At 44.7% G+C, this 24,378-nt stretch overlaps 1 protein-coding gene across 6 annotated transcripts; it reads right to left on the reverse strand.

Moving 5' to 3' along the window:
- Positions 1-1,534: 1,534 nt before the first annotated feature.
- Positions 1,535-14,530, reverse strand: MAPK1IP1L (mitogen-activated protein kinase 1 interacting protein 1 like). Of its 6 annotated transcripts, none has more exons than XM_049828588.1 (4): positions 14,430-14,530; positions 6,038-6,065; positions 4,779-5,492; positions 1,535-4,318 (listed from the first exon to the last, which is right to left on the reverse strand). In XM_049828588.1, exons 2-4 carry the CDS (start codon positions 6,059-6,061, stop codon positions 4,307-4,309), a joined length of 750 nt encoding a protein of 249 aa, XP_049684545.1. In that variant the 5' UTR covers positions 6,062-6,065; positions 14,430-14,530; the 3' UTR covers positions 1,535-4,306. The 6 variants fall into 6 exon arrangements, with proteins under 6 accessions (XP_049684545.1, XP_049684544.1, XP_049684542.1 ...); XM_049828587.1 differs by lacking the exon at positions 14,430-14,530 and adding an exon at positions 13,585-14,292; XM_049828585.1 differs by lacking the exon at positions 14,430-14,530 and adding an exon at positions 8,698-13,575.
- Positions 14,531-24,378: the final 9,848 nt, after the last annotated feature.

Consider the following 24,378-nt stretch of genomic DNA (forward strand, 5'->3'; position numbering starts at 1 on the left):
CCCCTTCAGACCACGACCTTCGGTCCTACAAGCCCTGCCCGCGCATCGGTGACTCCCAGGCGCAGCCCAGACAGCGAACGCAGAGCTCACGACTCCCAGCATCACAAATCCCAATATCCAGCCACAGAGCCTGGCCGGATCCAAGTCCACTTGAGATCTTTCTCCAGATGTCTCAGGGGTAAGCACGCTACACCGTGCAATGTAGCGACAGTTAATCATGCAGTGCATACTAGTTGATTAGAAGCTTGTAGTAAAAGTTGAAACTTGTATTTCTTGATTTGCCAGATGACACTTAACATACTAATCTATTATGTGCCCGGTGAGTAACGGCTCTTTGAAGTGTATAGAACTGCATTCTAGTAATTGGAATTTTGCTCTTAACTTCACAAATTTTTCTATTAAGAAAATTATGTATGAAAAGTTTTGTCCTTACTTAGGTGCCTAAGGGCTCTTACTACACAGAGGTTAAGGACAACCTTCCTATCAACATCCCACCCTTTGGACAGTGTAGAGGCAGTTTCCAACAGGCTGGTCAGTGGATCAACACCTGGAGAGAGTTCAGGCATCTGCCTTCACAACCCCAGACCAGAACTAATGCATCCTGCATTGTGGATCCAACCATGCACAAACTCATGGCTTTGCAAGACCCCTGGAACAGTTTTTTCAAAACTAACTACTCCCCTAAGAATTACGTAGGTAAGTATCACTTGTCAGATGCTCCCCAAAACTTTGATTAAATTTTTTGGGGCCTACCGGGCAGTAAGCAATTAACATAATTGGATCACCATGCCCATGTCTTCATCTCTACCAGTGCAAGAGAGTTGCAAGAGACAATTCATTTGAGGAATCCAGAGCAGCAGACAATCCCACAGCTAAACACTCTTAAGATGAAGCATTGGCCATGCATTGTGTTGTTCTGTTAACAGATGTAAGGATTACATTCGGTGCACGGTCCAAGAAGAGCTTGTTTTCTAAGCCTTAAAGTGGATAAATACTTTTATTTCCACTCTTTACTGCTCACTGCTGCCATTTTGAACTTCCTGAAAGGGTGAAGGTGTGGACAAAGGGAGCAGCATTGGCCAGCTCAGCATGAACTGTTCTGTGAGCCACCATATATGAAGAATGTAAACATAGCGATGAGTGATGCCCAGACTTTGTAGTTCACACGACTGCCAAGCCCTGGAGTTTCTCAAACATTACTATCCACCCTATCCTACCAAACTCCTGAGAAGCATATAAAAACATTGGTTTGCAGGCCACTTACCACATCCACGTCTGTCAATCTAGCACAGGAACTGTTCAGAGCCAGGAAAAAATCCACACCACACTCTCTTCACAGGTAAAAAAAAGTCCCATTCCTCCTCTAGAACAAGATCAGATCTTTTTTTTCTCTCTTGATTAACAAGGCAGTTTGTGAGCAAGCGATACCTGAGGCTGACGTGCTATAACAGAGCAATAGTCACATCCACATTTAATATGCCTTATGTACAGGCTGCAAAAATCACAAAAGGAAGAGGAAAAACACTCACAGAAGTCAAGTAATTCTGATTTTATATTCAGTCTTTGCAAATCAAGGATGTCCTATTTTTACTATTCATTCAAGGCAAAAGTCTACACAAGCATGTCAAAAGCAGTAAGTGAAAAAGAGTAAACACAACAGTCTTGAAAATACGTTTAATGTCTAATCTTATACAAAAGTGACAGCATTTTCAAAAAAATATCAAATCCTGTATTTATAGCTTCTCACTATCATACAGCAATATTTGTTTCATCTAAAGAAAATACAGCAGCAGGTGATAATCTATACTTTAAAGATGTGATTGCTTATATTTCATATTGTAAACAAATGCAGTATGTCAATCTCAAAGCACAAGTCAAAACGAACTTCTCAGCAATTTAACTCAAATGATGCATAGAAATGTACAAATTCCATTGCAAAAGCTTCAGGCCAGAAGTTGCTCACACTTGACATAACATGTGATAAAGTTACTACACGGTATATAGTGACAACTTGAGTTTTTACACAATAGATTAACAGGTATACCCTTTTCACTGCTATGCAAAGAACTTTGCTCACAAAAACAAAGGGGTTATGAAACAGTTTTCATGACCTCAAGAAATACGAATATACATTGAAAAACATCCCATATATACTGAATTTTAGCCTAAATGTTCCAGTAATAAATCCTGCCTATTTCAGGAAGAACCTAGAAGTCTAGTTACTTTTACAAATCCCCTTTCCAAAAATCATTACTCGCTACGTTTGCTTCATCCTTTCCTACCTCTTCCCATTCCCTGCAAAGACATATGGCCAGTGCAATTTCAAACTGGAGTGCTGCTACTGCATGATCCATTCATTTGGAATAAATGTTTTTTCATTACACCGATTTATAATCTAAGGCTGCAGGTATCAAAAAAGCACTTGAGCAAATGTAGTCAGTGTTCTCTTACGTTTTTGATGAGTCTTGCCAAGATCTAAGCCAAGTCGGTTTGGGGGACCAACTGGGGCTTGTTTAAGGTTAGTGAAGACTTGTACTTTTGATTCCTATTTCTAGGGTTACAGACACTAGGTTTTAAGCTGAAATGTTAAGTATTTTTGTTCAGCTCCAGTATTGTCTTCCTAAAACAAAAAAGACACATACCTTTGCTATTAGCTTTCATGATATTAGATTAAAACAGCCACAGCCGAGCTGGCCGCTTTCTTCTGCAAAAACATGGCAGGAGTTTGCCATAAAGGCTAAGACTACTAACAAGCATCACCACCAGGTCACCCCATTTGTTTTTTTTAAGTAGTCCATCACATGCATGCAGGAAGCCACGATAAGGTACTGGAAGAGAATTAACTTGCTTTCACAGTTCCGTGATACAAAGACTCCCTAATGAGCTACCATGTTAAGCAAAATTTGTTCCTAATTCTACCTACAGAGGCTAAGTTAGGATATCCCCAGCTGGGGATGAAACAAACTGTCCATGGTCAAAGTCTAGGCTATGAAGTACCACAAAGAGTGCCAGAACTCCTCACTGACACATGGCTGTGTGTCTTGGTAATGCTAAACTAGCATTGCAGCAAACCCCTTGCATGCTCTTTGCACAGATATGGCAGGAATATGAAAACTTACTGCAGCGCCCCTTCAGAGGGGGGACAGCTACGCAGCAGTGCACAGGCTTCTAGACATTCAATTACTCCCAAATTACACTTACTCAGTGAGGTATGCAGACACCGAGCTGAGAACAGAGGACTTCTCCCCATTACAATATTCAGCAGAGGCCCGATGAGACCTCCTCGTTCTCAACTGTGGCAATAAGGGTCTTTGTAGCTGACAGAACTAAACGCCAAGCCAAGAACTGCTGGGAAGGGAATTGTCAGGTTGGGTTTTTTGATCTTTTAAGCTCAAGTTCAGTTTCAGGGACTCTGAAAAAGTCTGCCGAGTTTACACAACCCAGCAGCAAGGTCAAATTTTAAATGACTAGAACCCAGGTTAGAAATAGGGAAGTACCTTACCTAAGTGGGAATCAGTTTCTCTTTACATAGACCAAGCCAAACTTCCAACCACCACAGAATGAGAACTGGCAAAATGATGTCCTCATTTGCATGCATAAAACTCACATTTGTTGATTCAAAGTTAACTGCACATCCAGGTTATTTAATTTGCACATAAATGCCTGTTTGTGAACACGAACAGTGTGCTGACAAGTCAGACCAAGTATTTCGAATGCGCATCTTCTCTTCCATAGTCCCAGACTGAGCAATTGTTTTGAGTATATACAAAATGCTGAGAAAACCTTCAAGTTCACATGCTCTGTCTCTTTAGTTTGAATTACTGTAGCATGTTCAAAAATTTGATTTCTTGACAAAAATCTTGAAACACCTTTTATTGACATTTTAGAATAACCTGAAAAGCGACAAAATATGACTATCCATCCATTCAGTGACCAGCACAAGTCCGGCAACAAGACTTAAAGCATTCATGGAAATTTAAGAATTAACTTTTTTTTTTTTAAGTCCTTAGGCCTGATTCTTTATAATCCTTACTTGGCAACTCCCATTTTTCCAAGGAATACTTGCCAACATAAGAACTACAGATGTTAGTTTTATTTCTGCTCTTCAAAATTCATTAAATCAAACAATTATGCCAGCATACGAGCAAGGTAAATTTATGCAAACTGCTCCTTCATACCTCAAATGCACGTACAAGAGGCAAGTATTCTTCATAGCCCCAAACATTACTGAAACAAAAACCGTAAAAATCTCTGTAAGTAGTGGATGAAGGTGGAAAGCTACAGTATTTTGTTGCCCAGAACGTATTCAACGGTAAGGCTGCAAGAGACAATAATTCATGGTCAATACAGGCTTTTCACAAAGCAGTTAATTCACAGTTACAAAAATTCTTAATTAAAAACAAATTCATCCTTACAATTTGTTATTCCCTCCCTCCATGCCCTAGAAACAATCTCTCTAGATTACAGAGACTAGAATATTTTCTCTTTTAGAAATTATTGGAAGGCTTTCCCCTCTTTTCTGCCTTTTAGAGAAGGCTTTCCAAGTAGTGGAAGACCACTGTAATATGATGCTTAGATGCACTCCAACTTGACATAATTTCACTGTCCTAGCATATTTAGTTCAGTGTTTAAGAAGTTGGCTATTATTCCGCTGACTACAGAAATAAGACAGATGTGCTGAAATTCCTTACCTGCACTAACAGGTCTTATGCAACACAATTTCCATGCTTAAAAGTGTAACATTTTAGAGTAATTCAAGACCAAAATTAAATACTCACATGGGGACCACCAGGCATTGATGGAGCACCAGCAGGACCAGATGGCACTTGAAAAGGATTAGGGGGCGTAGGATATAGTCCTGGAGCTGGATATGATCCTGTGGGTGGAGGAAATGGACCTGGCGGTGAAGGTCCCCATGTTCCAGGTGGGACTGTACCCCATGGTACTGTTGGCGCAGCCCCTGGAGTCTGGGTAGGAGCGGAATATGGCCCTGGGGGTGGATATGGCATGCTAGGTGCAGGATACTGCCCTCCCATTGTTGGTCCCCATGCTCCAGAGGGCATGGATCCCCATGGCCCAACGGGAGCAGGAGGTGCAGCTGGCTCTGTTGGACCACCATAAGGTCTTGGAAGCTCTGGAAAGGGCATATTTGGTGGAGGATATTGCCCTGGTGGGACAGGACCTGGCACAGTTGGGGGTGGATATGGACCACCAGGAGGAGGGCAAGAGGGTCCAGTAGGAGGAGGAGGAAATGGAGCAGGCGGTCCAGGGGGCATTGAAGGATACATTCCTGTTGGTGGAGGTCCGAATGGCACGCTGGAAGCAGACGTATTTGGTGGCAGTCCGGCTGGCGCAGTAGGGGGAGCACTTGGGTTGTTCCAAGGATTCGAAGCTGGCCAACCCTGCGGTGGCTGACCAGGCTGTTGACCAGGTTTTGTACTGCTCACTTTGGAGGTTTTAGCAGGCGACTGATCTGGTAAAGCATCTGCCAACTAAAAGATAAAGCATCAGTGAGAACATAAAATGCCTACTGGACTTACTGGTTGCAGACATTCACCCACTATGTGTATACGTTTCAGATGCCAAAACAGGAGGAGAAGAGCTCTTTGTTGCTGCACAGAGAGGATTACATTCATTTTTGTGCAGCTTCTATCGTTAAGGGAGAAGAGGCATTCTGACATGCTGCAGTTAGAAAACCAAAGATAAAAGGTGACCTACCACACATAGCAATAAGCAATTTCAGCGCAAATCCGAAAAGAAAAGATTTTCATAGGTTTCCATTACAGCTATTCTGACACTATTAAAGCACAACTCCCTTGTTAATATCACAGCAGAAGAGAACCCACAAGGCACCTAGCAGCTTCATATGTTTAGTCCACAGATTGCTACATCTACCCAAAAGGAAAACACCACAACTGCAATACAGAGGAAATCGCCTCTCAGCTGTAAGCTCCCCTTCTTCTTGAAAAAGTATGTCAACTTTTAGAATGAAGTAACACAACTGGCTGATCTTCAGGAAAGAAAAACTGTTACTTACCGAAAAATCATCAGTTCCAGACATTTTGCTGAAAAGTAAGGTAAGATAAAGTGAAATTTGTTGAAAATAATAAAAGTATTTCAAGCAAGAGTTCATGAGACAAACTCTACATTTGTCTCATTCAAACCACAGTAAGTGTTGAACTGGCAGCACCTCTTAGCAGTAGCTTTGTTTTAATGACTCTGACCCACACAGATATGTGCTACCCAAATACTTTCCTCTTGAGAAAGTTCTCACGAAAAGGAAAGTCTTCAGCCTCTACCTGTCTCATCTCAGACAGGACTGACACATAAGGTTAAATGTGTCACATTACACTAAGAAAAAAATATTTCAAGTATTCATACCGAGGAGGCAGCCTACCCAGACAGCAATGCCTGTAAAGTATTCAAGGTCTTTTCTAAACCAGGACTCAGAAAAGGTATGGCAGGCCGCTTGCAGGTAAAGTTAATGCATCTAAACCAAAACATGATTAAATCCCCACGCAAATCTTACTGTCAGAAATACAGGAACTGCAGTTTGCTGACGCTTTATCCCCTAATTATTTCAAAACACACTAAAGGCAGTGGATGATCTTATTTATGTTCACTGACTCTAGCTAGCTAGCCTTAACTGAACATAGACATGGCAAAGGTTGTCATTAATGCATACCTAACTTCTAACCTCTTAACACTTACAAGGACTGAAAACAGGGACCAATGAGTCATGTGCTATCCTCTCATGAAGGCAACTACTGCACTTAAAGCTTTCCAGAGCTTCACCACAATGAACACCGACTGGCTTTGTCAATCTTTATTAGCCATGCAAAAGGGCAGCTGAGTTACACTCAGTTTGACTAACTGACAACAAATATTGACTAGAGGTGAATAACTGTTAAAAAGATGACCAAAAGCTGGTGAAATAGGTAGATGTGCCCCAGGACAGCCAGAAGGTTTTAGGGGAGAGTGTAAGAGATAGAGAGGAACATAAGAGCAGGAAAAATGCAAAATGTAAGTCAAGAGCACAAATACTACTGCCAAGTTGACCCCCGTGACAAACAATCCTTGTTCTTCCTTGTTGATGGTGAAGACCTGACTTTTAACACAGAGACTGGTCTCAGGGACAGAGGTCTGTACAAAGAGCCTGTAACAAATAGCTTTATATGCTCCATTAGATTATAAATTACATAGTGTACATATAAACTAGAGTAATCTCTGAAACTGTATTGTAAGTTTATTACTATCTATTCCTAATCTTAGGACAGTACTGGATCAGAGCAAGGGGCCATTCAGCTCAGCATCCCATTTTATCTTCAACAATGACCAGCAGGGAAGAACAAGAACAGGGATGACACTCACCCCAATACTTCAATAATACCAAGCTCAGAGACTTCCTAAGTTGTAGGCAATTTCTATGGAATAACAGCCCTCAAATAACTTCTTTTCCACAAACACGTCTAGTTTCCCTGCTTGTACCTACAACATCCATTGGCAAGGAACTCCACAGGGCTGCTATTTGTTACACAAAAAGGCCCCTTCTTTTTGGTTCTAAACATGGATCTTACTAGTTTCAGTTGTTGCTCCTTCATTCTTGCAGCTGAGGAAAACAGCAAGTCTATTCTTATCCACCCTACTCATGCTGATCATTATTCTACAGATTTTTACCATTTTCTTTTAGCTGTTCCTTCTCCAGGCTGTGAGCTCTAGCTTATTTCATTGACCCTTGTGCAGCAGCTATTCCATACCTTTGATTATGCTCTCTGCTTCTCTTTGAGGCTTTTTCAATTCTTTTGTATCTTTTGAGATGAATGACAAGAAAGAACCACACAGAATTCAAGATGTGAGATAACTATTGATTTATATAGTTTCATAATTATGTTCTGGTTTGTCTTCTATTTCCTTCCTAATACTTCTTAATGTTTCATCTGCTTTTTGATCACTACGGAACTGACACTATTGTGGCAATATTTCATTCCTCAGTGTTAAGGGTCAGCCCATCATTTTATATATGAAATTATGTGCACCAGTCTACATTTATCTACTCTGAATTACATCAGATTTATCAACATTGAATTATATCTGCCATTTTATTACCTAATCCTTTCTTTCCTGAATGGCTTCATATCAACAAGACACTGCTCATCTCATTTCCCAAGTTATTTATGACCACTCCGAGCAACCCAGACCCCTGTGGAAACACAGTGAACTTCTCTGGTTACACCTAATAATTTAAATAAACCTTGCAAGAAATACCTCATCAATAAACCTTTTAAGAAATACCTATCTACAAAGTTAGCACCCTGGTGGAAGTCAGTGCTTAACTGCATGAATCCAAAGGTTTGTTAAAGCTCCAACATTAGCTTATAACAGAATGTGGTGGGTTATCGCTGGCTGAACGCCAGGTGCCCACCAAAGCTGTTCTATCACACTCCCTCCCCCCCCCCCCCCCCCGAACAGGGGAGAGAAAATATAACAAAGGGCTCAGGGGTCAAGATAAGGACAGGGAGAGATCACTCAACCAATTACCATCACAGGCAAACCAGACTCAACTTGGGGAAAATTAACTTAATTTATTACCAATCAACCAGAGTAGGGTAGTGAGAAATAAAACCAAATCTCAGAATACCTTCCCTCCACCCCTCCCTTCTTCCTGGGCACAGCTTCACTCCCAGATTCTTTACCTACCTGCCCCATGGCACAGGGGGACAGGGAATGGGGGTTACAGTCAGTTCATCGCACATTGCCTCTGCTGCTTCGTCCTCCTCAGGGGCAGGACTCCTCACACTCTTCCCCTGGTCCAGCGTGGAGTCCCTCCCATGGGAGACAGTCCTCCACGAACTTCAACGTGGGTCCTTCCCACGGGCTGCAGTTCTTCACGAACTGCTCCAGCGTGGGTACCTTCCTTGGGGTGCAGTCCGTCAGGCACAGACTGCTCCAGCGTGGGTCCCCCACGGGGTCACAAGTCCTGCCAGAAAACCTGCTCCAGCGTGGGCTCCTCTCTCCATGGGTCCGCAGGTCCTGCCAGGAGCCTGCTCCAGCACGGGCTTCCCACGGGGTCACAGCCTCCTTTGGGCATCCCCCTGCTCCGGCTTGGGGTCCTCCCCGGGCTGCAGATGGAGATCTGCTCCCCCGTGGACCTCCCTGGGCTGCAGGGGGACAGCCTGCCTCACCAGGGTCTTCCCCACGGGCTGCAGGGGAATCTCTGCTCCGGCACCTGGAGCATCTCCTCCCCCTCCTTCTGCACTGACCTGGGGGTCTGCACCAAGGGTTGTTGCTCTCACATGTTCTCACTCTCTCTCTGGCTGCAGTTGCTGTTCCACGACAACTTTTCCCCTTTCTTAAATCTGTTATCTTAGAGGCGCTACCACCGTTGCCGATAGGCTTGGCCTCGGCCGCCAGCGGGTCCACCTTAGAGCCGGCTGGCATTGGCTCTGTTGGACATAGGGGAAGCTTCTAGCAGCTTCCCACAGAAGCCACCTCTGTAGCCCCCCCGCTACCAAAACCTTGCCACACAAACCCCAATACACAGCAGTAGTTCCTTCAAGTAAGTACAAATACCTGTATCAGATGAGGTAGACCGTTCAGATAGATAACTATTAGTTTAAAGTTGAGAAACCGACTGAATTACATCAGGAAAGTGGTTTCTGCTCCCATTATTAACAGCTCAGCTGTTCAAGAGACATCTACCAGAAAAAGCTCAATTTCTCTTCAGTAAATACCTCTAATGTTAAAAGAATTCATTAGTTTTTGCAATGTACCATGCTCAATAATAATCAGAGGTTGATATGTGCTTTTTACTGGCACTGTAGTTCAATTTACCTATATAGACATAGAAGCTACTTAATATAACCCATAAAATATAGGAAATCAATCATTAATATACAGACAAGTACAAAAATAACTTTTTACGTAAGTGCACATGTAAATGTATTCATAAGAAAAAAAAAGCCAAACAAAACCAGGTTAACAAAAAGCAACACCAAAACAGGCCAAGAGAATCATCCTTTTTTTGGGCAGATGGAGAGATGGAATAAGACCAACTGAAAAACAGATCTACAAGAGACTGAAAAAAAGCTCACAGAAGAAGTTTGAACATATGCCGCAAGGGAGAGAAGGAAGAAAGGAAACAAACCTGAAGGAGAACTCAGAAGAAAATCCCATGATCTGTCACAAAAGTGACAGAGAGTAGTAAATTCAAGTCAAAGCAGTGGATGAATACAGTTGAAACAGGCCTGCTTACAAAATATCAAAAAACACCCCCAATATTTGTCAGTAGGTAATTTCAAAATACTTCTGTGACATGAAAATTAAGGAAACAATTCTACTGCATGACTTATAAAAAAAGTGTAGTTAAGCATAGCTTATAATGAGATTTAGTGGCTTTTTTACTTTGGCAAGCAGACAAGAGCAACATTTGTTGGCAACACTTAGCATAACTGAGTCAATGCCAAGCATGTCAAGGATCCTCTCGCAGACAGGATGGCCTACTTCAGGGACATTTTTTAAACATACATTTAATCTGGGTACTGCCACCTTCATTTAATAAAAAAGAAACTGAAATTACCATTAGATGCATTCAGAGAACATATGAACTAATTTGTACTTAAACCTAGAACCCAGATTCCATTCAAGTCATTCAACACTAGTATAAAGCATTTCAATCAAAACCTTACAGAAATATCAATTATATTTGTATTGCCCAAGGCATTCACATGCTCACAAATTGGACTCAGAGACACTGTCAGACAGAAGACCTCCACGTAACTCCATTTTAAAGTCCCCACTAGTCATGCGTGGGATCAGGATTTTAGAAGAATGTACTGCGTGGTGCCTTGACTAGATTTCTAGAGTCAGTAGAGTTAACAAACGGACTCTCATTTTCTCTTGAAGCTTTCCTAGAAGAGCACTGCACAAGCACTGACATGAGCAGAGAAAAGCCGATTCATGTAATAGCTGTCCGTTTGCCACATTTAAACTCTACTTCCAACTACTCTTTCCTGGACTTGGGGGGAAGAAAGAGTGAGTGGAAAGAGCATTCAGGAGTTTAAGTCATTTGGCAGGGAGTAGAAAGACTACAGAACTGGCAGCATTCAAACCAAAGGCCTGCTGGCATCCAGTGTGCTGTAAGATAAGATTTCCTTTGTTTTCTGAAGGCCGCCGCCCCTGGAAACATCCCCTGCTTTCCAGAAGCGCAGAGCCTGCCAGCTCCAGATCTGCTGGTCAGGGCACCATTTCTCAGCCACCTCTGAGAACACATTCAGCCAGATGCGAGGGAAAGAAGAGACTGACATCTGCAAAAAAGGCATCTAGGAGCAGAATCTCTCTCATCCTTTACCCTGAAGAGCGATGAGACGGCATGAAGGACTTCCACTGCACCTACCCAGAAACCATACACAGCCAAATTTCAGACCACAGTCCAAGCCCTCCTGGACACCCACGAGCTGCTCCCAAAAATTAACAGCAGGTAGACAAGACAAGCAAGCCTGCTGGGCTCTGTGCCGCAGGCTGAAGAAAGGTTGGGAAGCACTCCTCCGACATGACACTGGCAGGCTAAGTCTACCAACAGCGTTCAAGACCAGCTGGCGATTTTCAGAGAGGTCTGTGAAAACCCCATTTCTGGAAGCGTGATGCTACATGTGGCATACTAAATCTGTCCTACTAAACAGCTTCTACAGTGTTTTTTAAGCTCTAAACCCTCTCTGATCACATCCAGACCAACTGAAACTGATGGATGCAGCAGCATTTTTTCCCATGCTCTTGCCTTTCCTGGCTTTTATCCATCATCAGTCCTCAGGGACCCTCATTAGATGGAGCTGTCCAAAACAGTTTGTCTCTCTTTTACTAAAGCTATCCAAAACTAAGCATCAACTGCTTGGGTTTTTTTGTTGTTGGTTTTTTTTGGTTTGGTTTTTTTTTTTTTTTTTTGAGTTGTATGACGTTTTTTGAACACTTGATGTGCCCGATTTAGTTCCTGTCTCCAAGATTATCTTTCAAACACAGAAAAATGCTTTCTAGATGCAACAGGCTCTGCTGCATTTCCACTGGGTGGCATGGCTCTCTCAGCAAAGAAGTTCTTTTGTCACTGTAACATGACTAATACCTACCAGCATAACCTCATCTACAACAGGATTTCTGCCCACATAAGTATAACTACCCAACATAGCTATACAGATAAAATGGAAGAGAGACCAAATCTTTGACAGCTTCTAGATGTTTTCTAAAATATGCAAATTTCTGCAGCTTCTACCTTCAGGCATTAAGCGTCAACATTTTATAGCTGGCCTTTCCCTATCTTTAATGCCTTCTCAGCAGCTGCACTGATGCACTTACATGCCATGCAATCATTTAGTCTGACCTGCGTGTTTATTCATTGGGAGAACAAAGACAATTGGTAAACAGACTGAAGGGAAAAAAACCCAACAGTTACATCATTAGTAGCTACGTGAGATTTGGTAATCTTTCTGCCCTTCCCACATCCATTTTGACTGACAAAGAGGAGAGAAGTCAGATTTTTAGTTTTCAGATTTTCCGGACAGATTGAATTAAGAGTGACAACCAAAATATTGCATTTGCTATAAATTATCAACCACCAGAAAAAAATAATTCTTCAAAATAGAGGCCTTACCAGTTTCCAAAACCTGTAAAATATAAAGCCATAAGGAACTGTAATCTGTTCCAGTCTTCCACCCATGACAGACCATTCAGTTTCATAGCTGCCTCCCCACCAAGACCAGACCTAATCACTTCAGATGGTAACCACATCACAGGCAGATGGTTCCAAACCAGCAGACATCTATCACTTCCGAGGTGGCTTGTTTGTGTGCCAGCTGTGATACAAAATCAGTGGAGAACAGCAAGTCTCCACTGCCAAAGATTACTCCTGTCCACACCATCGTACCCTGTGAATCTTGCAAAAGATGTATCAGTCCAGCAGCTCCGAATAATTAAAACATATCTTCCACAGTCACCTCTCAACTTTCTTGAGAGCTGTGGAGCCCATTCTTAGCATGTTATCCTCATTTTTTAAAGTGTGCTTTATTTCTCATTTATAGCTTTAGCTTCCAATTATCAATTCTTCAGAAGTCTTCCCAAACTAGCTGTAAAAGCTATTTAAAGAATACCTGTGTTCTCCTCCCACCAAAGCTATATACGCAGGAATTATCAGCTTAATTATTTTTATCTGTTTTGGATGAAATAAACATACTCACCCCGAGTGTGGTGTGTTGTCCCCATCGCCCCCCCAAAAAAATCAAAACTGTGTGTCATATTCCAGTTCTAGCCTCAACAGTAACAAACCATACACCCTTCTGCTCCTTAACATAGGCTCTTTTCCAGGACAACTGCTTTTCAGGATACAATCTCGCTGCATGGATACAGCTGGCATCTTTCACATCTTGATTTGGCACTGTTAAAATGTACTTGAATGAACTCGAGTTTCAGGAATATCAAAAGTGCTTTCCAGGACTGGCTTGATATTTACCACAATTTTTTGCATCAGCCACTGGCCTCCACAGGTCTTGGGGAGGGTAGTTTCAGGGTGTGTCATTTTTGCTTAACAAAAAAAAAAGCTACCTTTGTTCTAACATCCACTGGCAATGAACAGCATCAGATCAACGCTGTTTTCCATAGAAATCACCTAGAAGCAAGTTCTCTCTCAGAGATTAAACCTGTCGGATAAGTAGTTCTCTCTCCAAGCAATGTGCCCTTTGATAGCACAGTGCTAGCTTTCCCAGTAAGTCAGCTACCTCATTAGCATTTGATAAAATGAATCAATATATCATAAACTGCAAAATTGACTTGCCCGAGCCCTTCTTTGGCGAAGAACCTTTGAGTTAAAGAGCCACTGACACGCGATCCACAATCATTTACATAGTCACTTACAGATTACGACCATATAACTTAAACACAACCCGAGAGAGCATTTTACCCGGCCAAGACACAAACAGCTACCACCGTTACACAGAGTAAACCGGGATCCGCTACAAACGAACCTCCTTCGCTGTGCCGACATCAGCAAAGCCGGCCCCACGTAACCGAAAGCGGCAGCAGCCGCTAGGCCGCCACCGGCACCCCCAAGCGATACGCCCTCCCCCGGCGGCGGGTCTCCGGGCGGGGGGAGGCCGGTTTCTGCCACTCACTGGAGGCCAGCGACCCCCGGTACCACCCCTCCGCAGCTCGCCGGGGCTGAGCGAGTCGGCGGCACCTCCCCGCCCGCCTCTCCCGGGGGCTTGAAGGGGGAAGAGCCAGCTGCGGCCCGGCGGTCGCCGGGGGCGGTGTGGGGTGGAAACCCCCTCCCTTCCCTTCCCTCCCCACCCCGGTCAGGCCCGCCCTCCCTCCCTCCCGCTGGCTGGCTAACGGGCCGGCCGGGCGGCAGAGCGCCGTTCCGGCCCGCCGGCCGCCCTACAGGCGGCGGGTACCTGGGCGGGAGGAGCGGAGCAGGAGCGGGAGCGGGAGCGCGGCGCAGGCCAGGAGCCAGGCAGCAGGCGGCGGCCCGCAGCACCACCGCCACCCCCGACGCCCAGGCGGAAGCGGAACTACGTCACGCACCCCGCCTCCCCAACGCCCGGAAGGTCACGCGCTTAGCCCCACCCACTCACCTCCCCCTTCCCCGAAGAGCGTCGCGCCCACTCCCCGCCCACACCACTGCGGGGCACGTGACAACCCCCCCCGCCCTCCCTGCCGCCGCCGCGCGGTCACGTGGTCCCTTCCCGCCCACTGCCTCCCGCGCGCCCAGCGGCGGCTGGGGCGCTGACAGGATTTGGCGGGCGGCTGCCGCCCGCCGCGGGTCGGGGGTCCCCACCGGGACGGGCGGCTTTTCTCCCCGGCCTCGGAGCCCAGGCCTCCCACCCAGAGGTGGGAGTACTCGGCGACGTTCGTTCCGCCGCACGCCGAAGGGTGTTTTCAGCGGCGCGGAGGGTGATCTGTAGCCCTTTGCCGTCTCGGCTGACGGCTTTCCCCTCAGCTAGCACAAAATCCCACCGGATTGTACCTTAACTTAGTCAAAACGTCTGCTTTGCACATTTCGGACCTAAAGGATGGACGGCACACCTGAACACTTGGCAGGTTTTCTCACACGAGATAATGATCTCTCTCTGCCTACCTTCATATCCTCAGAGCCTCGTGGTGAGGAGAAGTAAATACATCGCATCGTTTGCCTGCCCTGCCCCTCCGAGCTATGATACTAATCCTGCAAGCGTTTGCGTACACAGATAATTCCGTTAAACTCAGCAGAAATGCGGGCATGGCCGATGCCGAGCACATGCCGATGGTCCTCTCCCATGCGCTGGTGCCCTTCCCTTTGCCAGTGTGCATCTATTTGTACTTTTCAAGGTCATTATTCATCCGTTTCTGAAGCAACTGGGAAAAAGCAGCAGGAGCAGGCCCCCGGCGTGAAACCGCAATATTTTTACTGCTTTATTTGCAGAAATCATTACTACAAAAACTAAATGGGTAGTCGCTACAGACCCAGCCCCGCGATGGCATGATACCCCATTAATCTGCTCCCTCCAAATTTAATTAAACGCTGTGGAAAATTTAGGCTGCCTTCACAGTTCCTTCACAATTGCCTTTCCGAGTAGGGCGATCACTGGGAGTTTGTGTAGAAACAGCACTGCTAGCATGGCCTCGTTGGGAGAAATGAGCAAATAAGAGTGAAATCAATCTGCCTTCCAGCTGTGCGCCGGGCACAGCGATTCAGCTCACCTTTGCTTTTCCGCGCTAGAAAGGCCTCGCAGTGGGCGGTTGCTGCTGTGTCCTGGACTGCCAGTAGTGACAGCGGGAGTCCCCAGAGCATGACATTTCTTCCCAAGTAATCTGGTAGTTAGAAACCTTAATTAATGAGCAAACATGCGGCTGATGACGGTGATGGTGTGTCACTTGAAATAACAAACTGGGACTGCAATAGCACTTTTAATGAATAACCTTACCAGCCAACCTTGCCAACCTTGACGTTAGGATTGCCCAATGTGTAATAAGTGTATCCCCCTCTTTGCAGAAGCAGAAGATGATGAATTTTTGCACAAATATTTATTTGTATACACAGCTTTCCCCTCCTTCAGGCAAACATAGCTCTTCATCTGTGTGTATGTATTTGCTGAAGGTTGTAAAAAGACCTGCAGACGCAACTTTGCATAATTTGTGGGCAATTGATCCATCTTAGTGCCAGGAATAGGACTCGGGGGGCCTAACGCCGAGCCCTGGCCACATCCTATTGGAAGACATTACTTTGCACTCTAGATTATGTAATGGAAAACAAGTTGGGATGAAATTGCAAATTTAGAACTTGCGTGCAGCTCTTAAGGAAGACAATGGAAGCTGTGTGAAAGAAATTTGCCTCCCAATTAGTAAGAGGCATTATTTTCCATGCCTCCATTGTAGGACCTGCGATGGTATTATTTAAATTATTCAGAAAGGCTGTTTGCTGTGATAATGTAAGGGCAGTTCTTCATTACAGGTCCACGTTGCAGAGCCTGTGCTGTTGCCTCTATGTTATAACTATAGGCCACTTTGTTTTTTCTTCAGCATCATATAAATATTTGTGTTGGAAAGAAGCTCTGGTCTAACCTCCATCTCAAAACAGGGCTAGCTTCGAACCTTGTCCGGCTGAGTTTTGAGTGTCTCCAAAGACGGAGATTGCCCAACCTCTCTGGACGTTCAGTCAGGTCCCTAAATATGGTCACTGTGAATACTACCGTTATTCCTTGCAGCTCGCCGGACAGTCCCTTGCTGCAACTCATTACTGTGGCTGCTTGTTCTTTTGCCACGTACCTCGGCCAAGCTTCTGCCTGCTCTGTAACCCCTCTCTGGGTGGCTGCAGACTGCAGTGAGATCCCTCCTCCCCTCTGTCCTAGCTCAAAAATACAACTTCCACAGCCTCTCTTCATATGCTGTATGCTCCCACCCCCCCAGCCCTGCCAGTGGCCCCCCTCTGAACACCCTTTAGTTTGTCAATATCCCTCTTGTCTTTCAGTGGCAAAATTGGGCATAATTGCCTGCCTTGGCCTTTATTTTAGGGTAAAACACCAACAGACAATACTTAAATTGTCTGATTTAGTACTTTTCAGGGACAATAACACAGATCTCGAATTGTGACAAGCATCAGAGTCAGGAAACTTTACCGCACCCAGAGGGCTGTGCATGCCACAAACAATAAATTCAGAGGAACAATAACAGTATCTTTTTTTGTACCTCCTGCTTTTACATCAGCTAGTCAGGAGGAGGAACTGAGACTCAGCGGAGGCATCCCTTTTCTATCCAACCAGAAAATAAAAGGATTAGTTTTTTTTTTTTTAACGAGTTTAAAATTATGGAATGTAATGTCAGTTTTAGTTAAGAAAATGCCAGTCTCTGATGATGGGCTAGAGCAGTGAGATACAAGATGTTAAGCTTCAGTTACGGTGTTGATTCTTACTGGGCAATGTTACTCAGCTTTTATATTCATGCTTCACTGTGCCCTGTGAACATCATGCGCTCTGAAGAATTAGCTAAGCCACCCTGAAGCTAGATTTTAAAGGATACCAGATGGTATGTTCAATGCATGTGGTAAGCTTTTATATGCTTTTCCCCTATGGCCAATCACTGACTGATCATTTATTTCAAAACCCTCATAAAATAAATCACTTTGAAAATGACGCCGTCTCTAGTTAATAAGTGCTCTTTCTCAAAGCAGAGGCTTGTTGCCATGAAGATAAAATCATAAAACTGGTTCAAAGTGCATTGGGATGGCAAATGCACCCTTATTGAGGAGATGAGAGAAACTGGATTGAACTGGAAAGGAAGCATTGCTGTCTGCTTGTTGTGAAATTATGAGCAGGTGAACTGTCATTAAAGACACTTCGACAGTCACTTAGGTACTAACACAAGCGTTTTCTGTGACAAGGAGTGAATTTTTTGGGTACATTTTCTTTCCACAGTGATGGATATGTAAAGCCTTGATCATGTGTCAAGCTACTGCTCGAGTTTCTTTTCAGATTTTGGAGCTAGTGATTATGTCTGGCAGCAGAAGACAGAGCTCTCTTCACTTTTTCTTGGTCTTTTGTGAATAAGAAGTAGAAAATCCCTCTCCGTGTGACACCAGTGAAACCCACCTCATCATCTGTCCTCTCAGAGAGGCGCCCACCTCCTCCCCATCCCCAGAGAACCAGGGTTCCCCTGAGGGATGCAAACCTTTGTCAGTCCCTTTTCTGTCTTCCCCTTCCCCCTTCCTCCGCATGCCCGATCCCAAACTGGTGCGGTGTTGCAATCCTCACAGCCTCTCAATGAGTTTTGTGACATTTGCTGTTTGGCTTACAGCCACAGCTCTGACAGGCAGATGATAATATGAAATTATGGCCCTTCGTTCTCTGAAGGATCATGTTTTCAAGTGCCCGCTGCTGTGGAGACAAACTGGAAAATTTCTTTTTTCAAAAGCTCAAAAAGCAAATAAAAGGCCCCCTTTATTTTGCTTTTATTTTGCAATTGGAAATGAAGCTCTTTTTTGTGGAGAGGGAGAAGGAGGTGAGGAGTAGCTGGCTTGTGGAGACTTTGGTCTGGCAATGAGGGCACAGTTGATTTTTCCTGTAGTCCACACTCTCTGACAGACAGAAACTTGGAGGCGCACACACACACATCCCTGGTGGAGAAACTTAAGAACAGTCACAGTGGGAGAGACCAAAGGTCCAGCTGGCCTCAAGTCCTGCATGACTGTGGGCAATGCCAGATCCTTAGGAAAAGGACAAAGACAAGAAATGTGCAATGATCCCGCCGCCCCCCAAAGCCTCCGAGCCCCTGGCACTCGGCAGCCTGGGGTTCCATCTGCACCAGCAGCAGCTGGAGACCCGCTGAAGGCAACGCCAGCACTGTGTGAAGGTATCGTTCGTGGCATGGGGTGCCTGCTGGTTATCTCCATGATTGCGTGAGCAGCTCCCAGCAGGAAGAATGTGCCCCGGGTTGCTAAATCTCAGTCCCTCAAGTGTTTCATCGCTTCCCTACGATGCCGTTTGTGGCACTGTCTTTGTGCCTCATTTGATCTTTCTGTGCAAAGCAGTTGGGATCTGTTTGTTCATCGAGAGATGCTTCTGTGCTCAGGCACTTCTGCTCTCTGCCTGGCACGCCACGCTTCCTCTGCAAACCCTCCCAGATCTCCAGTTTTGCCCAGCCACTGACTACACTTCTATATGTGAAATTAATTGTTCAATACCAAGTTGCTAGTGTCTCTACTACAGATGTATATTGATGATGTAGCCATACTGCTAAGGTCAATGATCCACTGATTGGTGCCAAAGAACACATTTACAGTCAAATGGCTTGTAGTAATTCAGGGAATGATGCACAGAAGGATCATTTGAGCTCTTGAAGGATCTGTAAGTCACTGATATGACAAAAGTGCTACTGAAGGGCGTGTGATGAATTATTGACATGAGTATTCAGTATAAAACACTGTGTGGAAAGCGTTACATCCAGAGGTGATCCAGGGGTGCGCGGCAGCGTGGGCCAAGCTGCCTTTTCTGCTTTTATGAGGTTTGGTGGAGAGCCTGGCTCCAGGGGACTCTTCTTTTACTCACACATCCGGGAGGTTCATAGCAGCTGAACAGAAGCTGACCGTCTGACCCCAAATCCTCCAGCTGAAGACCAAGTCAATGCTCACCTGTCAATTTCAGTGGTTTTAGGAATCTCTCGGGGGTATTTTCCCCCAACATTTCTGTGCTGAACTGGGATAGACATTTACCAGGTACCTGGTGCAGCTGAGGGAATTTACTCCATTCCAGGACGAAGGTTTTGTATCTTATCTTTATGCTCCCTGCTCCAGGCAGGGACTTGATGGCTGCAATTGCCTTGTCAGTCTCAGGCTACCCCATCAAAAAAGCACGAATTTCATCCACTGCAACTTTAATACAGTAAAATCTTGTCACATCAGCTAATAGTCATTTGATGCCCTGAGAAAATCTGTGGAAATAACACCCATGTCATTCCTCCTCCTTCTCTTCAGCTTTCAGGCCCTGATTCAGCAAATAGCTTAAGTGCCGTGCTGAAGTGGTGCCTTTTAGTTGCTAATGCCATGCAAAAATGCCCTGAGAATAAAGCAGTTTTCATGACCACTGTTAAAAATCCGCTTCCTTCTTTGGGTCTTATTTTTCCATCAGCCTGCTGGAAGAGTACAGCCGGAAAACAGATTAGCCCAGGAAAGACTTCTTCTCAACTAATAAACATACCGCAAATACACTTCTTAGTCGTATTTTAGGTCAAATGGATTTGTCAAGTCAATAGTCACCCAAGTATGAAGGATTCCTATAAATAAATGAGACTTAAATATTTTTAATATCTGTCTGACAGAGCTCCTTTAAAGTGCAAATGTAGCTGGAATTAACTGAAGTCAAGAGCATTTCAAGCAAGAGTCATTAAAAAAAGAAAAGAAAACAAACATTTGAACTTTTTAACCTTGGGGTGTTTCCAGCCACAGCCCTAGCAATGATAATAAATTCAGAAAATTCCGTGAAAATCTCTATTCTTTGGACTCTTGAGGCATTTAGCATAATGTTCTCAGTTCCTCTTCTCTCTTATGAAAACAGGAAGAAATTATGCAGGGTAGTAGCTGTTTAAATACTAGAAAGTCTCCCTGGGGAGAATTACAGACATTTCAGTGATAAATTGGAAGTGAGATAACGGAAGGTTTGGAATGAGCCTGCTCCAACGTTCATTTCAAAGCTTCCTCATTTATTTCGGGGCTTTTTGTATGAGGTTTGAGATGAGAAAGTCTCAGCCCCGCTGAGTTTGGGTGACAGGTTTGTCTTTGTGCAGGTTTACCCTGGGGAAATCCCACTGAAGCAAGGCAAAAAAAACCCACGTTAATCCAGCACTGGATTTTTTTCATGGAAGTCCTACATCCAAACTTCATTCTGAGGCTTCCCAGCAGCCAGGCTGCTCTTCTCCCTGCCAGACCAGAGTCTTATAGCTCCAGGCTGTATGAGCGAGCATTATACGTTATCTCAGCTCTCCCTGCCCGGGGGCAAGCGCTGCTCCTCCCTGTAAATGTTTGTAATATTGTCTGAAGAAACAGATTTCAAATCCCCACTGTAAGCTCTTTCCCCCCCTCCGCCCAGGGGTGAATGCATCCTAATTAATTAGCAGAAATACAGCCATTTAGAAAGAAAAGGAACCGACTATTGTGATAAAGTACATTGCAAAACATGCTGGGCTCCACTCTAACAATATCACAGGGAGCTGAGGACATAATTGCCTTGTTATTTCGTGCTCCCCAGGGCTGTGCTGGAGGCAGTTTAGCAGAATGGGCATTTAAAAACTGCCTCCAGCAAACTCCGCTCCCTGCTGCCGCTGCCTGCTTTCCCAGGTCGTGTCCCCCCCGGCTCGTTGCCTTTGCTCGGCTTGGCAGGAGCTCCTTCTCCTCCTCCTCCTCCTCCTCCTCCTCCTTCTCCTCCTCCTCCATGAAATTCCCGTCCTTTGATTCCTCATCCCACGACTGCTGCCCCGGACTTGGTTAATACCACTGCTGCAGAGCCCACTCCCTTCCACCACTTCTATATTCATATAGTATTTCCTATTCTATGCTTAGAATTGAAATTCTCTGGGACATGGAGCATCTCCTTGTTTTAGTTTTGAGCTTAGCAGTATGGAGCTACTGTTGCAATACAAATAACGAACATGAATAACACTTCCTCGGCAATATTTCAGCCCAGCGTCACAGGGTCCAGGCCGGTTGGTGACCTGAGAAAACCAGTCTTGTTCTGGACCGTGTCACACTCCTTCCTCGGCGCTACTTTAGCTAAACACATTCTGGGAAAACAAAAAGATATGCTGCCAAAATAGCAGAAAGAACCAACTCCCCAAACAGGAGGCCTTCCCCCAGCGCCACTATTTGAACCACCGGTTTAGCGAAGTAACAGGAGGTAAAACCAACAATCATGATGTTATTTAAACTTATGAATAGCTCCTAATCACACAAATTGTTCCTAAGGAACAAGTAGGTAGCAAGGATTGCAGGATCAGACTCCAAAACGACTATGCTGAAGTGCAGTAAAAACTGAATGGACTCTTTCCTTTCCCTGTCAGCAAAGATTTAACAGCCAGCACTGTAGTTAGGTCTGATACTGCTAGAAATTACTTTTCTTTTAGACAAAGTATATATTACATGCCTGCTAAAATGTATTTTCATAATTAAATACGAACTATAATTGGCAAATGAATTAAGAATACTTCTGTGGAGATCTACTCTCATTCATTCACTGATTTGCAGTCAGTTGTTTGCAATGAATCTCCCTACTGTTAGAAATTAAGACACACTATCAGATTTAGCTTGTAAAAGCACCAGCGTAGAGCCGTTTAGCTCCTCATTCAAAATAACTTAATATAGTAATGTTTGTTTTGATTTTGAGACAAGTAAAGCACACATTGCTAAACTGAGTCGGCCACTGTCTGAGCTACTCTTCCTTGAGCCTTTACTTGTGGCCACTGTTGGGGATGGGGTACGTGGCCAGATGGACTTTTGGCCCAGCCTGGCATGGCCATTCACGTGTTCTGCATTTACATAAAACTAGATAAGTCAGTGTAAAAGTCTTTATAGAGTACAAATACGACAAAGCCGAAGCTGGCAGAGGCAGTGAAAGAAAGAATTTGGATGCTCGCAACAGTACTCCAGCCAACACGAGATGGTGGGAGGTGTACATCTTTTTGCTTTGCTTCCTACCACTGTGCATTTCAGGTTAAGGTGGACAAGCTACACTTGTGATTTCAGCTGCTACAACATTAAATTTCATTTGCTAATGCCATATGTTATTTGTGTGATAACAAATGTGCCATTTTTAGCTCATAAAGCATTGAATGAATTTATCTGGAATAATTTCTACCCTAACACGGCCAAACATTTGACAAACAGGTTCCAAAATGTGCTTTCGGGAGTGCTATTTGATTACAGTGTGTGGGTGTCAAAGCAGTTAAGAGTACAATCTGGGGGGGAAAAGGAGAGGAGAGAAAGAGCAGGGGCACAACGCTTGGCTTGGGAAGCCCTTGGAAAGAGGCGACTCTGGTTCCCCAGTTTCCCTGCCTCCCCCTTCCTTCCCTTTAGGTCTTCTCCATCCTCCCCCATCCCTTTCTCCTCAATAATCCTGTCTGCCTGCAAGCACAATAAAGGAGGGCATCAGATAAAGCAAGGGATTATTTACTTGCGCTTTTGCTATTAAATGAAGCACAACCTCAAAGTATTCAGTGCATCCCCCTGGCTCATGGGAAAGAAAGGATCCTTTTATTCCTTGGCTAGTCTTTTGTCTAGCCAAGAATCTGCCGCCCACTCAGGTAATTTGTACCAACAGATCGTACCTGTGGTAGCAGAAGATCCTGTCAGGAGGGAATAGCTAGCAGAAACCAAGCATTGCTCATGCATGAGAAAGGCTGGCTGGGAAGGGGTGAGAGCTGATGGTTTTTTTGTCTCACTTGGAGGAGAGGAGGACTCGGGAAGAGGCATCTGCTCAAACAGGGAACATTATTTTTTTTTTGGCTTATCTTAATAAATGTGTGTGTTCTTAGTGAATCAACGTAAAAGAGACAAAGGGAAGTGCCTCATCTGCCTAGTGTACTCAAACTCGCACCCTCCTACGCAGTGCCACCTTTGAATATATCTTCCCTAATAAAATGTTCTCCTAGTTCCCCTTCACATTTGCCCTCTCTTTGGGCACGGGACCAAGATTCTTTGTGTACAAGGAAGGATACCAGAGCCAGCAGCATCACACCAAGATACAATTTGGCTCGGAGAGTATAAAAATGACAGGAGTATAAAAATGACAGGATGTCCCCCTCGCCAACCCTGTGTTACCTTGGCGGCAGCGAGATCTCAGCCATCTTCTAGTCTAATGCCAGTGTTTTTGCTCTAAAGAGATGGACAAGAAAAGCCTTCAGCTTGCCCTCAGCTTCCAGCTTGCCAGGTCAAAGATGTCCTGAAAAATGAGGAATTTCTGAGGAGGCTGAAGATTGCACAGAGATATTCCTTGCCAAAAACACCAGGGTGGAGATTTCCCATTCCTGCTGACGAGAGGTCATAGCCAGCCACACACAGAAAAGTCTCTGTTGCACCCCGGCACTGGCTTCCTTCCTCGGTTCAGCTGTCACCCCAAATTCCCCTTTCTTGCTGTGCTTTCCCGCTCCGGTTATCCTTCATGCTCCTGCAGACACCCTTCCCTCGGGTTGACGGCACCCTTTGCCTGTTTGAAACATTAGATGCCTCTGGAATAACACTAAGGTGCTGATAAACTAAAGAAATTAAGTCTTGGGGGCTATTCATTTCTAATGCATTAAAATCATGAGAAAAATATCCACAAGCCTGAAATTATCTAATTTTGCAACTGTGCTGGTGGAGAAAACCACTATCTTCCCTTCCCCCTG

This window comes from Accipiter gentilis, chromosome 25 (assembly GCF_929443795.1).
Source record: "Accipiter gentilis chromosome 25, bAccGen1.1, whole genome shotgun sequence".
NCBI lineage: Eukaryota > Metazoa > Chordata > Aves > Accipitriformes > Accipitridae > Astur > Astur gentilis.